Source organism: Phaseolus vulgaris, chromosome 8 (assembly GCF_000499845.2).
Source record: "Phaseolus vulgaris cultivar G19833 chromosome 8, P. vulgaris v2.0, whole genome shotgun sequence".
Taxonomy (NCBI): domain Eukaryota; kingdom Viridiplantae; phylum Streptophyta; class Magnoliopsida; order Fabales; family Fabaceae; genus Phaseolus; species Phaseolus vulgaris.
Window position 1 is genome coordinate 10,628,141 of NC_023752.2, and position 14,902 is coordinate 10,643,042.

Consider the following 14,902-nt stretch of genomic DNA (forward strand, 5'->3'; position numbering starts at 1 on the left):
TTACATTACATATATCACTACAAGAAATTTGCTATTTACATACAAATTTTTACATATGGATCCAAATCCGTATGTAAAGTGAGTACATAGGGATTTTACATACGGATTTAGATTTGTATGTAAAGTGAGTGTTACATACGGATCCAGATTCATATGTAAAGTGAGCATTACATACGGATCTAGATCTGTATGTAAAGTAAGTGTTACATACCGATTTATACATACAAATCCAAATCCATATGTAATGCTCACATATAGATTTTTACATACGGATCCAGATCTGTATGTAAAGTAAGTGTTACATACCGATTTTTACATACGGATCCAGATCCATATGTAAAGTGCACGTTACATACAAATTTTTACATATGGATTTGGATTCGTATAGTTCTTGATGGGAATTAAAAGCAATGAACAAACTAAAATAAAATAAAAATTAAAATATAAAAGAAGGTTATAGGGAATTGAAATAATTTTAAGATTTATTATGTTGTTAGAATTAAATTAGAAAAGTAATTTGAGTTTAATTAATTTTTAATTTAATTAAAGAAAAATTTATAATAGGAAAATTATAAAAAAATTTAAAAAATGAAAAAAAGATATAAATATTAGTATCAATAATAATATTTCATATTGATTGTCTCCATCTAAATCCAATTAGAATTATAACACCCTTTTTCTAATTGGGCCATATGTGTTGCAACCCATTAAAAAACTAAAAATAAAATTAGGTGCTGCATGAAGTGTATGAAGAGGGAATAACTACAAACAGATTGTATTCGTATATAAAGTATTACATACATAATATTTTTAATAATTGTAATAATAATAATATTGATATTAATGATAATATTGACATTAATATTTTTATTAATATTCAATATTATCATTAATATTAATAATACTTAATAATATTAAAAATATTTAATAATATAATAATATTAATGATATTAATAATATTAATAATATAAATGATATTAATAATAGTTATATTATGAATAATAATAATAATAATAAGTATAATAAAAATCATAATATGACAAAAGAACTTGTCTGGTGTAATGGTTAAAGTTTCTTTGGTCATTCAATGGACTTGACTTTGAATCTTTATCAACTTACACGTGGTTTAGAGCAAATGGGTCGGCTAAGAGCAGGCTTGATAGAATCCTTGTCTCCGAGGAGTGGTTGAGCTTATGGCCAAACTGCAAACAATATGTCCAACAGAGGGAAGTGTCTGATCACTGTGCTTTGGTGGTGAAGACCTTGGATAAGGACTGGGGACCCAAGCCCTTTTGAACCATTGATGCCTGGCATATGGAGAGAGGGTTTAATGGGATGGTGAAGGAAAAGTGGCAATCCTATCCAGCCCAAAGGAATGCCATCTTGAACCTTAAGGATAAGTTGAAGCTGCTCAAAGGGGATTTGAAAATCTGGAATAGAGATGTGTACGGTAATCTGTATACCATTAAGAATGGTATCCTGCGTGAAATCGAGGCCTTTGACAACCAAGATAAGGATGGAGGTTCGGTGGTTAGTGGGAGGGTGGAGAGACTGGAATTACTGAACCAGCTAGGGGAGGTAGACAGAAAGATAGACTCCCTCATTAGTCAAAAAGCAAGAGCTTGTTGGTTCAAGTATGGCGACTAGTGTACCAAATTTTTTCACTCCTCCTTGAGATGGAGAAGGCTTAGAAACGAAGTAAAAGGAGTTGAGGTTGGGGGTCAGTGGTGTGAGGAGCCTTCTACGGTTCGAGCAGAGGCAAAGAAGTTGTTTGAGTATAGGTTTAAAGCAACAAGGGATTTTGGGGTAAGGCTTGATGAAGTGGAGTTCAAAACTATCTCCCCAGAAGATAACTTGTTACTTATTTCTGGTTTTAAGGAAGATGAAGTCAAGGAAGCGGTGTGGCAATGTGAAGGATCAAAGAGTCCAGGACCCGATGGGTTCAATTTTAACTTTATCAGGAAAAGTTGGGAGTTTATAAAAGACGAGTTTGTTAAGGCCTTGGCCGTGTTCCATGATACAGGGTCTATTCCTAAGGGATGTAATGCATCCTTCATAGCTTTGGTTCCAAAGGTGAAGGATCCCTTCTCGCTGGAGCAATATCGACCCATCTCATTAGTGGGGGCTATATATAAAGTTATAGCAAAGGTGTTGGCTGAAAGAATAAAGAAAGTGTTGAACTCCGTTATTGATGAAAGTCAATCTGCTTTCTTAAAGGGGAGAGGGATTCTGGATAGTGTACTCATGGCCAATGAGGTGGTAGAGGATCTCAGAAGGCGTGGGAGGAGTGGTCTCTGCTTGAAGGTGGACTTTGAAAAAGCATATGACTCGGTGCGGTGGGAGTTTCTGTACGATATGCTCTACAAAATGGGTTTCCACTGCAAGTGGGTGACGTGGATACGAGGTTGCATGGAATCGGCCTCAGTGTCCGTTTTAGTTAACGGGAGCCCTACGGAGGAATTCAAACCTTCTAGAGGTTTGAGGCAAGGTGACCCACTTGCCCCGTTCCTCTTTATTGTGGTAGCTGAAGGCCTAGCTGGGCTAGTTAGGCAAGCGAACAAGGCCAATCTGCTATCAGGTGTTAAGTTCGGTAGAGGAGAGGGGGAGATTAGCATCATGCAATTCGCAGATGACACCCTCTTTCTTTGTGAAGCGTCGCATAGCAATGTTGTTGCCGTGAAGGCGATCCTAAGGGGGTTTGAACTAGCATCAGGCTTAAAGATAAATTTTCATAAGTCAAAGATTGCAGGTGTGAATGTGGATAACTTCGCTTTGTTAAGCTATGCAAAGACCCTGAGTTGTGCCCAGATGGGAGTCCCGTTTAAATACCTTGGTTTAGAAGTGGGGGGGAACCCAAGGAAGGTGAAGTTTTGGGAACCGGTGTTAACCAAACTTAAAGCTAGACTCAATGTCTGGAAAGGAAGATTTTTGTCAATGGCAGGGAGAATATGCCTAATCAAATCGGTTATCTCAGCGATTCCGCTTTTCTATCTCTCTATCTTCAAAGCACCGGAATCTATATATAAAAGCATAATCAGCATTCAGCGAAGGTTTTTGTGGGGATGGGGGAAGGAGAAGAGGCTGATATCCTGGGTTAGCTGGGAAAATGTATGCAAACCGAAGGAGGAGGGTGGTTTGGGGATCAGAGATATTCGGAAGTTTAATTATGCCCTCCTAGCCAAGTGGAGATGGCGGATTGTATCGGAAGAAAAGGGGAGGTGGAAAGACTTATTGGTCTCAAAGTATGGGATGAATTTGGATCGTTCGCTTGGCCCAGTGAAATTCCAATCATGGTGGTGGAGAGATTTGCAAAAAGTGTGTACAGAGGGAGAAGGAGGAGGGTGGTTCCATAATCAACTTGTATGGAAGGTAGGAGGCGGTGAAAAAGTGAACTTCTGGGAGGATGTGTGGATTGGCAATATAAACCTCAAAACCCTCTACCATAGGCTGTTCTCCTTATCCTTGGACCAGGGCCTAATGGTGAGTGAGGTTGGGGAGTGGGTAGGCGCTGCTTGGAGGTGGGACTTACGGTGGAGAAGGGATAGGTTTGAGTGGGAATCCCCGTTGGAAGCAAACCTTGTCCAACTCCTATCCCAGGTAAGCCCGTTAAGGGGTCACAAAGACGTTCAGACGTGGGGGTGTGATGGCTCGGGGTCCTTTTCTGTCCCTTCTGCATATGAATGCTTAGCTAAACAGGTTAGTAGTCCGCGCCACGAAGTTTTCGAGCATCTGTGGAGAATCAAAGCCTTCCCCAATACAATAACAACTGCTTGGAGAGTCCTCCTAGGTAGAATCCCAACTAGAGTTGATTTGAGGAGGAGAGGAGTGTTGCTAAACACAATTTTATGTGAGCTATGTCAAGCAAAGGAGGAATCCTGCCATCACATCTTCTTAGAATGTCCCTTCGCCCAGAAAGTGTGGAGATTATGTTTTATATGGATTGGCATCTCTTTTGTGCAGCACAATGTTCCTATGATGCACTTTGAAAATTTCTTCTTGCCTCAAGTGAGTAGTCAACAAAATCTCTTGTGGAAAGGAGTTTGGGCGTGTGTTGTAAAGAGCATTTGGGAGCATAGGAATTCGGTTGTATTCAAACAAGGTGTTGTTGATGCGGAAGAGACTTTTTTGATGGCTCAACTCAAATCATGGCAATGGCTAAAGCACAAAGGTCACCGTTGTTGTTATTCTCTGGCTGATTGGATCCTAAACCCCCTTACCTGTATCAGAAGCTTTAAGTGATGGATTGCTGGTAGGTGCTCTTGAGGAGAGGTATTAGATGCTGCAGGAACAGAGTCAAATGCAGAGGAGGCGTCATCAAGAGTAGACATGAGGCTTGTCAGAAAATACAAAGGGGGGCTGGAGAGTGTGCAGGGGGCTGGTGTGCTAAAGCAGTAGGTGCTATAAGTAACAAAATAGCACGGAAGATCATAGGAAGCAGATTAGGCCTTCTGGCAGTGGAATAGAGGCGTTGGGCAGCCACTACCCTGCAGTCTGTGATCTAGTGGAGTCTTCCACTAGGTTGGCCCAACAATTGGCAAGGAGGAGCTAACCGTCCAGTTTTGAGTGCTAGGAGAATGGGAACTTGATGCTGTTGATCCTTTGCAGTGTTCCTAGCTGGTTCTTTGTCTTTTGACTTTCAGGGACCAGGCAGTTGGAGGGTGGATTCAGAGGTTGGCTGGCCTTGACTGGGCACCACTGTAGGATAGTGTGGTATGGTCTCATGTTGGAACTTTTATGCTGCTGACCGGTTTTGGTGCTGAGTGTGAAGCAACATGACTTAAGCTAAGCACATAAGTAGTTGAGGTAGCAGGCTTTATTGCTGCAGGTGCTTGTTCAAATCTGGTTTCTTGAAGTGCGGTCTTTGCCCAGGACATGCTGGATTTAGCTGAACAACAAAAGCAGGGAGCTGCTGGTCACTAGAGTGGAGCTTGCTGCTGGAGGAGTCTCCTTTGCTTTTTTCATTCAAACCACAAAAATTTCTGTTGTTGGTTAAATCTGTGTGACCTTGTCTGCATCCCTAGCAGCAAGGAAAGGATCAACAACTAACAGTTTTTTGGCTTGAGTCATATGCTGCGTTCTATGGTCATGTTACTGATATGCTTGGTAGACGCATGGGGGTATGTAGTGGTCCAGGAAGCAAAAGCAGCAAGGTCTGGAGACCCTTTAGTTTTTGCTCTACTTGGTTATGAAGTGCTGGTCACTCCTAGCTGTTAGCATGCTTCCCCTAGATACGTGGTAACGGTGAGGAAGCTTTAGGGGTCTGCTATCTAAAAGTGCAGAGCCATTTCTTGATGGACTCATCCCAGCTTGTGTAGCACGGGTACACTTCTTTCTGGTTTGGTTGTTAAGGCAGTCAACGTTCAGGTCAGATGGTGAAGGACCAAGGGTGTGCTTTTGGTCTCGAGGGGTGATGCTTGCTGTGATGAATTACAGGGGAGGAATTTTAAACTATCTTAGGCGGTAGTTCACTACCACAGTAGGCTAATAAAAGTGAAGGGGGTGGCTCATCTTCTGTAGGAACTTGAGGCAACAGAACAACTTGGAAGAATGAGGTTTGGAGAGTAGGCACCACTTAAAATGTGGTTATGGGTGAAACATGGCGTGCAATCATTCAACTATTCAAACGGTGTGGAAGTGGACGTCTGGAAGCTAGGGGTCTAATGCTGGGTGCACAAAGTTCATTTGGAGGGAGCATACCATTTGCATCTGGTGCAAAGGCTAGTGCAGTTTGTGCAGCATCCTGTGGCAATGAGCTGCTGTTAGTGTTACTAGTTTTTGATAATGGTTGTTTCCAAGGTAGAGGTACTGGTTTTTGGGAAGATCTACATAGTTATGGTTTTTGCAATCTAAAATACACCTGGTGAAGTAATAGAAGTGGTGTAAGGAAGCAGCTTGTATAGAAATTGAATTGGTATATAGAAGGACTAGTGCTATTGAAGTTGTAGGAAGTAAAACAGATTTGGGGAATGATGGTTTGGTGTGGATGACGGTTTGGGATGGTATGCAGGAGATAAACCAGCATCGTATGATATGATGACTAGGTGAGATTGTTGGTTTGATGTGGAAGCTAGTGTTGAATGCTGGATGCTGGTTTGTAGGTTAAAGGTGCTCTAAGCCAAAAACTTCATTTTACAAACAAAGTTAAGACAATGCAGGCGTGCAGGTTTTCTTTATGGCACTTTTTATTCAAATGTGGATCCAAAATGCAGGGTGTTGGTCGTTGATGGAGCTGCAAGGGATTGCCTGATTGTTTAAATCAGTGTAGTGAGGGTATGTTGGTTTGGAAAGCGCTCTTAATGTAAAGTGTTACAGTAGTTTATTACAAATGGCTAGCTGTTCATGATGCTTAATCCCCAACTTCTCTGCTTGAAGTCTGAGGTCCAGTGGCAACATACCCAGATGCATTGGCTAGGTTGGAGAGCTCCCCTTTCCCTTTGGGTTTGTAAGGGGAGAAGGGGTCCCTAGTAGGTTAAGATCTTTGTGCTTTTTGTACTGATCTGCTAAACTCTTAAATTAGATAGGGGTATGTAAAAGGGTTTGAGACACCCCTTAAGTGTCTCATTTAATTTAATTAATTTATTGCTGATAAAAAAAAATGTATTTCTTTATCACTCTCATTAAGAGGAGAAATAATAAACATAAATAAGGTGAGAACAATTATCATGTAATTAAATATAATAATAAAGAGATAAATTAATATACATATATACATCTCATGCACACTTTCATGCTATCAAATTTTTCTCATTTAAATCCTCAAGGTCAAAATTCTACCTACAAATGAATTTAAACTTATTGACATTTTATCATTCATTCACATTAACCAAATAAGATTATGTTAAATGATTTTAATTATAAAATAAAATAAGATAGTAAACATAATGGGATTACGGACACTCCACAAAGTAAAGATAATTATAAATTAAACAAAAAGTAAATAAGATAATAAGTGTCTTCTTCCTTTACCTACATATTCGAAGATTAATATTTTATCACTTGTGACACCCTTTTTACACTAATATATTTGTTTCTTAACTTGTTTCACAAACAAGAGGGAGGGGGAGGTGAATTGTTTATGAAAGACTTTCACAAACTTTGAAGATATAATGAAGTTCAATGCAGAATCACAGTAACAGAAATCCAGAAAGCAATCAAACAAAATTGTTTAAGTTGATTATCAGAAAATCAACCGGTTGTTTTTGCGATTCAACCGTTTGTTTTTATCAATTTAAATGAGTTTTGGACAAGAGAAAAGCACACAAACAATTTATATTGGTTCACTCTTGTCCCAAAAGCTACATCCAATCCTCAGAAACCACTGGGTATCTACTATGCAATCAAAATCCAGATTACAAATGCACCATCAAAGAAGTGACCTTGAACACCTCAAGTCACACACTTCCTTTGACACACAATCACCATAGAAATCAGAACACCCTCTGATTCTGCACTTACACAACAATATTCAGAAATTCAAGAGATACAAAAAGGATTACACCTGATGGAAATCAAATCAAAAGATTACAACAATCCTATTCCACTTCTTTGAGAAAACCCAAAAGCTTGAATGAAAATCTTGAAAACTCAAATCTGTTTTCCCACTTTCACAAATGTCTAAACGTTGTTCTCTCTTTTTAAGGAGCGTATAACAACCTTTTTAAATACTCCAAAAGTTTGTTAAAAACATTTAAAGCATAAGCCTATTCAATTAGAAAACATTTAAAGCTAATTTGCAAACTTAACAAAAATTCTGTTATGGATTTTCAAAAAACAATCGGTTGAATTTTCGAAACAACCGATTGAATTGATTTGACAGCAAAGTCAACCAAGTCAAACAACTTCAAACCCTTTTCAAAAACCACTAAGTGTCAAACAACCGATTGAATTGATAAAACAATAGGTTGTTTTTCCACTTCTTTATAAAGCAATCTTTTTCAAAAAAAGGATTTGATTCCAAACAATTTTAGATTCAAACAAAGAGTGGATTACACATTAATCTACCCAAATCCCACCCACACAAGCAGCAACTTCAGCCTTCCATTAAACACCATGGATTTGGAGACATCAAAGCTTCAAGATCATCCTTGATCAACATCCTTTTTCTACTAAAAGTGGAGCATCCCACACCTCTATTTATAGTAAGATTTGTCATGATTGTGTTTCTTTCAGTTTGAATTCTGATTTGGTTTGAAATGAAATGCTAGTTTTAACAGATAGTTTGTAAGGTGTATGTGGGTGTAAAAAAAATGTAATTACACTTGGAAGGTTGCTAATTGAAGAGAATGCAAGAAAAATGTAATAAGTTTATCCTTTACATTAAATTAGTCATGTTATAAATAGTAACTAAGGGTAAAAATCTTCTTAAGTTGTTCTTATCTGTGGCGGTGAATGGAATTTTGTGAGAAAAAAAGGCTTGAGTTCAGAAATTTATAATGTACAAATTTTCTATTTAACCTATTAAGACCCTAGAGGATCTCATATCAATTCAAATGGTCTAAACTCCTATGTAGCCTCCTTCAAACACTTAGATGAGTTAATCTTATATAAACATATTTTACCAATATGAACATTCTAATGTGTGTAGTATGTAGTTTTAGTTAATCAAACACAATTTTCCTTATCATATATGAAGTTCTTTAATTTGTTAGACAAAGCATTGAGTTCGCTTGCCCTTTAGAGCTCGTTAGATGAAGTGTGATAAACAAAGCCTTGAGTTCCTTTATCCTTTATGGTTTGTTAGACGAAGTGTGCCAGATGAAGTCTTGAGTTGGTTTGTCCTTCAGAGGTCGTTTGACGAAGTTTTTCATATTATTTGACATATATTACTTATGTTGCTTAATATTAAAACCATCCATCTATGAAAACACCAACCAGCACATCCCAACCATAAAATTTTCCAATTAAAATCAAATCAACTTTGACCTATACACCAAGAACTCCAAAACAATCACTCTTGTAAAAACTTATTTTTCCTTCAAATACTAACTATCAGTAATATTTTTCTCATCCAGTGTAAATGTAGATGAACTCAATTAATATTGAAGTGATTTATTGTCTTATAAACAAATGTAAATGGTCTTATATATTTACATTAGTTTATTTCATAAAAATGACAATTCTTACAGTATCTATCTTGAGATTAGTTTCTAATCCTAACCAACAAATATAAAGTGACTGAAATTCAGCTTTGTGCCATAAAATATGCAACTAGTATTCATCAAATCTGCACCATAAATTATGCAGCTAGAAGTCAACAAATTTGCACCACTTAAGTAGTAGTTATGCAGCAAATCTGCATCAATTTTAAACATAAACCAGGGGCGGCATCAGTCTTGGTGCTCACCTTGTGCACAAATCATTTTTTAAAATCCTTGGTATTAAGATTAGCAAAAGGTGACACTCTATACCTCTATGCTTTGGTGCTTGCTAAACCACAATCTGTTCGCGACTTTGATGTACCTCCAAGGTTTGCAGCTCCCATTTTGTTTCCATAATCACTTGTGTCTTGCTGACAAGAACAACAAAGTGACCCACCAAAAAACTCAGAAACGTGTACCCTTAAAAAACCCCACAACCCTTGTTTTACCTAAACAAGAACATTGACACAACACCATATATAAGGATATATAAGGATGATCACAAATGGAAAGTAAAGGACCATAAAGACCAAAAAGGTATTCTTGGCTCCTACCTCTTACCAAAGACTCTCTTCCATCATAAAGCCTTACCGTCCAACATTGGAACTGTCCAACAAGATAATCACAAAACATGTGATTAGGGGTAGCTCCCTTACCACAAAAAACATTTGACTGCTTTAATCTCATTTATGCTAACCTGTTGTACACAAACCACTCATACACTGTTTTCTACTTAACAAAATGTGTAGGATCCCAAATCATCACTTAGCATTCAACACAACTACCAGGACCCCAAATAAGGACCTGCACCATATTCAGTATCTGCCTTTAGCAAAGCACACAACACACTAGCAGCTTGAGTAATTATACTTCTAGGCCCCTGTTCAACCCATTTTGCTTCGTCACAAACGTCCCCCACCCTTGTCATATTCAAACTTTTATCTCCACAACATAGGCTATAAATACTTACCGCATGTGGTCAAACAATTGGTGACAACACAAACTTCCTTCGCACTCACACCGTCCAATGTAACCTATACACTCTTTCTAAGATAGACTTTGCTGCTAAACAAATTATAGCATGCATCGGTAGCACATAACACAGACAATCACGGTTTCACGGTCGCATCTCACAGTCGTGTTCGACAGTCGCAAACTACTCCATCGTTGAGTACGAAGGTTCTCACGGCCGCACTGCTGAATAACCTTCTCAAGCGCTCGCACTCGAAAATGCTCAAACTCGTACTCGAAAATGCTGAAGCTCTCCCGTTTTCACGCACATTTTTCAAATAAAACAAAAATAATTATTTGCATGGGTTGAACTTCACAATTTTATTATTTATTTAAATTTAATTTGAAAATGCATAGCGTGAGCTTAACGTTCAAAGCTTTAAGTAGTATAGCGTGGGCTTAACCTTCAAAATTTGAATTTTTTATTATTATTTATATTTTAGTAGTGACCATTTTGATCAACACAACATTTTTTTTAAAGTTTGTGTGAGTATAACCCATACTTTCCCACACTTTTTTTTTTGAATTTTTTTAATCATAAAGGCTTAGCTGACACTATTAAATATCCATAGTGTTGCCGTTATTTTTTATTTTTTTTTCAACTGTAATTTTTCTTGTAGTGTCTATTTAAGATTCAACTACATGCTTCCTATTGATAATGTGACACTGAATGCGAGTATATTGCACTCTCTTAGACGTGATTGCCAAATAGCAATTTTTTTGGATAATCTGATTTAGGTTTGGATGTTCGCTCAAACTTGGATTGTATTGGTTCAATCCAATTTTTTGACTACTTAGATGATATGCGATGGAAACCAAATTGATGGCTGATACAATTTCTGGTCCTACTTGTCAAACTAGGTTTCATATATAACACTTTTTCAAAGATTAATTGCAGTGTATATATGCTCTTTCTTTCAAAAAAATAAACCTTCAATCCAAAAACATCACATATCCTCACACATCCTCTCTAATCCTCACAAATCCAATTTCTCACTTCTCCATACATCTCTTCCTCAATCTGAGTATTAGTGAAATAATTGTTAACAAATGAATCTTACTTTTTGATTTTGGTCTTTATAACAACTTATATTGGGCATTTGGGCTCATGGGCTTTTCCTTTTGAGTAATGATTATTTGACATCCAAAAGAAAAGTGTAATCTGGAACAAAAGAAAAGTGGGTGTCAGAAAATCATTTCTCTTTCCTTTTATCGTATATTAATCTTCTTTTGATTGGGTCACTAGTCCCTTGACAGTGTTTAAGCTACAGTTAACCAGCTTTTCATAATTGAGATTTCTCATAGAGTCAAGAACATCTTGAGTTGAGAGAACATATATAAGTTCTGTTAACTATTATTTGCATGTACTGGGTTCAGTTCTTGTAGTGTTCCTAGTATAACTGTCTCTGGCAACATATATGTACTCTTATTTACATCTGGTAATCGGTTTCTGTCTTCTGCATATCAAGTCCCCATCATACGAATGAAGCACCAAATAAGAAGCTTCATAGATTTAATTCACAATAGCTAAGTAGTAAAACATATTTACACCCTTTTAAGATATGCGCTATATATATTTTTTTCCATCTGAATGTTGTAGATTTTATTCTATACTTTATTTTTTTCTGCTTTTCTTTCTTGATTGTAAAAAGTTTCATGGAACAGAAATTCTATAATAAAATATATATTATTTTAACACACAGTACAATACCATTTTACAACTCTTTCCTTAACATAGTCGCATATTCATAAACGCACCAGGTGCATTTAGTATTTTGTTTGGCACTAAGGATATAACCTAGCTGATAATCTCATTTTTTATACACGTGGTTAGGAATTGAATCTCTACCAACATACTTAAGAGATTCAACATTCTACTAACCGCAATGCACTTTGTTGGTACGTAGGGGCATTTATATTGTTTAACACACTACACAAGCATCTTCCTTGACTATTACCTGGGCTCCAATTATAATGAAACGTTCTATGTTATGCATGGTATCTGCAGATAAATATATAGCTTCTACAGATCCCATTGCAAAGACCTCCGCGAGATACAGTAAGACACATTTATGGTTGTTGTTCCATCAGCACTGGGAGGATAATATGGTGAATCTTCTGCATATTCTGTTGGCATTGACATCCAATGCAGACTAGTCTTCCAATCTGCTTCCCTCAGAATCCTTAATATTTCCTTCACCACTACCTTGCTTCCCTCTGCTGACAGATGAACTCCATCCCTAAGAAAGATATAATATTATTAAAATTATCTTCTTGTCTTCAAACAGAAATAAAAAAGTTGAGCATGTGCGAGAGAATATATGTACTCACGTGAAGCTAACATCCAACCAGTCATCCCTTGTCTGAATTGCAGACCACAGATTAATGGCCTTGATGTTCAGCTCCTCACTAAGCTCCATCAGTGCGTCTGCATATTCTCCACAGGATTCATTGGTTCTTCCTGACTGCGTTGCACTGTATCCAGTGCAGCCAAAAAATCATTAGAAAATACTTGTGGGGTGGACTAAAATGTTATCTAGCTACTTAATTTAAGGGCATCCAGATGAGATATATAGCGATAACGTGTTACTTTTTAGCAGAAATGTTATGTATTAGTGTAAAAACACCAGTATCTATATAAAAAAAAGGTTATATATAAGCAAAGAGGAAGCGTATATATATGTACCTGAGCTTTTTGCGGAGTAGCTCTTCATTGATGGGAGGAGATGTGAGAAATATAATGCGAATATGGTCCGAGAGGCTCTGACAAATATTTTGATATATACATGTCAAACATTGCAGCGTCAAATATTACAAAGAAAAGACAAAAATACTATTTTATGACCAGTTTGGTTTTACATTTCTGAAATGATTTTTGGCTTCTTAAACATGTTCCTGTCGTGTTATGAATAATGCTTGATGTGGAAGATTAAGTCATTACCTTAAGATGGTTAGCGATCTTCCTCATGTTTTCAAGATATTCTTCAAGGGGAACGTGAGGACCAAGACCAGAAGAGTGAGGGTGAACGGAATCATTACCACCAAAGTACACAATCACCAATGACGGTTGCACAGGAGCATCCTGTGTTCAAGAAAATAACAAAGGGTCACTAAGAATCGCCCAAACTAGAACTCATCACACATTATCTAAACCTTAAGCTCACCGTCAACAATAGAACCAAAATACAAAAGCAACATCTCTTACTTCACATACACCATTTGTCAATAAATAGAACTTAATAGTTAATAGTGTAATAAAACTAAAAGAAAATTGAAATTGAGTGAGAGTAGTTGCTGAATGTGGGTCCATGCTGTTTCTAATTCTCATTGCTAATCTGCAGTAGACCAATTCAATGCTTTTTGACCTATATATTACTCAAATGAGATGTTTTTAAAGACAGAAAATAGAATAAAATGTGCATGGCAGTGAAGATGTTGTTTGATGTGTACCTTGGGGAAAACTTCATCCAGAACATCCAAAGCTTGCCTTGAATTCCAACCTGAGTATCCTCGCAATATTATGTCCGCCTGTGTGGCCACGTCAACGTGTGATAAAAACAAGGATGTTAAAGACGAAACTATATATAAACAACAAGTTCTTAGTATATCTTCTGATAGTGATCAAATGAAATATTACGTCCCTTATTATTATTTTTTTTACTGTCTTTTAATCTTACTCAAATTCTAAAGAATGTGTATATTATTTTGAGTAGGAAAATTAGATAGAAAAGTTACTCAGTTATATTTAGGGAATAGGTTTGAAGTGTATATTGAATCTAAAACCTTTGTTAAATAAAGAAATTAAAACTATAATAGTATGAAGCAGAAAGATATAGTTTGTGTGGTTGGAGAATATGGAAGTTAGTGTAGCTGAAGGTATCGGTGTTAGAATTAAAATGAAGGAGAAAGAAAAACACCTTTCTAGCATACAAACTGGCTAGAATACCACCCCAACCACCATTGTCGAAACTAAACTGAACTATAGAAGAGCCAAAGAGCACAATCTGAGGTCTTAAGGGGCCAACCATCTTTGCTTTTCTACTCTTTTACTCAGCTACACACACTCTGCTCATATATGATGAAATACACTCAGAATGAGATCCAATTTATAGATGCAGATTAGTGTTGCCACGTTTATGGTCGGCAAGAAAACTGTAACTAAATGGTATATTATATTGCACATTTCATCATGGTTCATGCCTCAACCCCCACCAATAGAATATTATTCAAATGCTTCATAATTTGATTCTGAATATTCCTGTGAGGGTCCAACACTTGTGTCATACTTAACACTAGACAAAAAGAAATCCAAGCACATTTGTTGGAGAATACTAAAGGCTAAAACATAGGGATCTGTGTCAACAGGTTATAAAAAATTGTTTAACACCAAATTCAAGGATATATGAGATTTCATTACTCACCACTTATCTATCCAAACAATTTCTTCACACATATATTTCAATAATGATAACTTTAGTATCTTTCAATGGTAATTTACAATTTTTTGGCAGAATACTTTATACCAATACTTGTTCTCATCACACCCATATTAAACCGATCTAAGTGTGTTTAACAAGTTCAATACTCTTATTTGCTAAACATCTACATATCCAATATTAGACCTGCATTTCGCTTAAGTTGAATAGGTGTTACTATTATTATTATTATGATAAATAATAAAAAAAACATGTTTTCTCCTAATGTAATTGTTTAACATTTTAAAACATAATATCATAGTATAATGATAATATTAA

The 14,902-nt window shown here is 36.7% G+C and overlaps 1 protein-coding gene across 1 annotated transcript; it reads right to left on the bottom strand.

Annotated features, from left to right (window-relative positions):
* Window positions 1-11,816: 11,816 nt before the first annotated feature.
* LOC137824168 (GDSL esterase/lipase WDL1-like) lies at window positions 11,817-14,230 on the bottom strand. The gene is made up of 6 exons (XM_068629647.1): window positions 14,066-14,230; window positions 13,599-13,676; window positions 13,090-13,230; window positions 12,835-12,911; window positions 12,480-12,623; window positions 11,817-12,388 (listed from the first exon to the last, which is right to left on the bottom strand). Exons 1-6 carry the CDS (start codon window positions 14,174-14,176, stop codon window positions 12,172-12,174), a joined length of 768 nt encoding a protein of 255 aa, XP_068485748.1. The 5' UTR covers window positions 14,177-14,230; the 3' UTR covers window positions 11,817-12,171.
* Window positions 14,231-14,902: the final 672 nt, after the last annotated feature.

Excerpts from the sequence above, each read along its gene's own strand:
- LOC137824168 (XM_068629647.1), bottom strand. The coding sequence starts at position 14,176 with ATGGTTGGCCCCTTAAGACCTCAGATTGTGCTCTTTGGCTCTTCTATA. Across the intron at positions 12,912-13,089 it reads AGATCGCTAACCATCTTAAG|AGCCTCTCGGACCATATTCG; the intron begins GTAATGACTTAA and ends AATATTTGTCAG. Across the intron at positions 12,624-12,834 it reads CTACTCCGCAAAAAGCTCAG|TGCAACGCAGTCAGGAAGAA; the intron begins GTACATATATAT and ends CACTGGATACAG.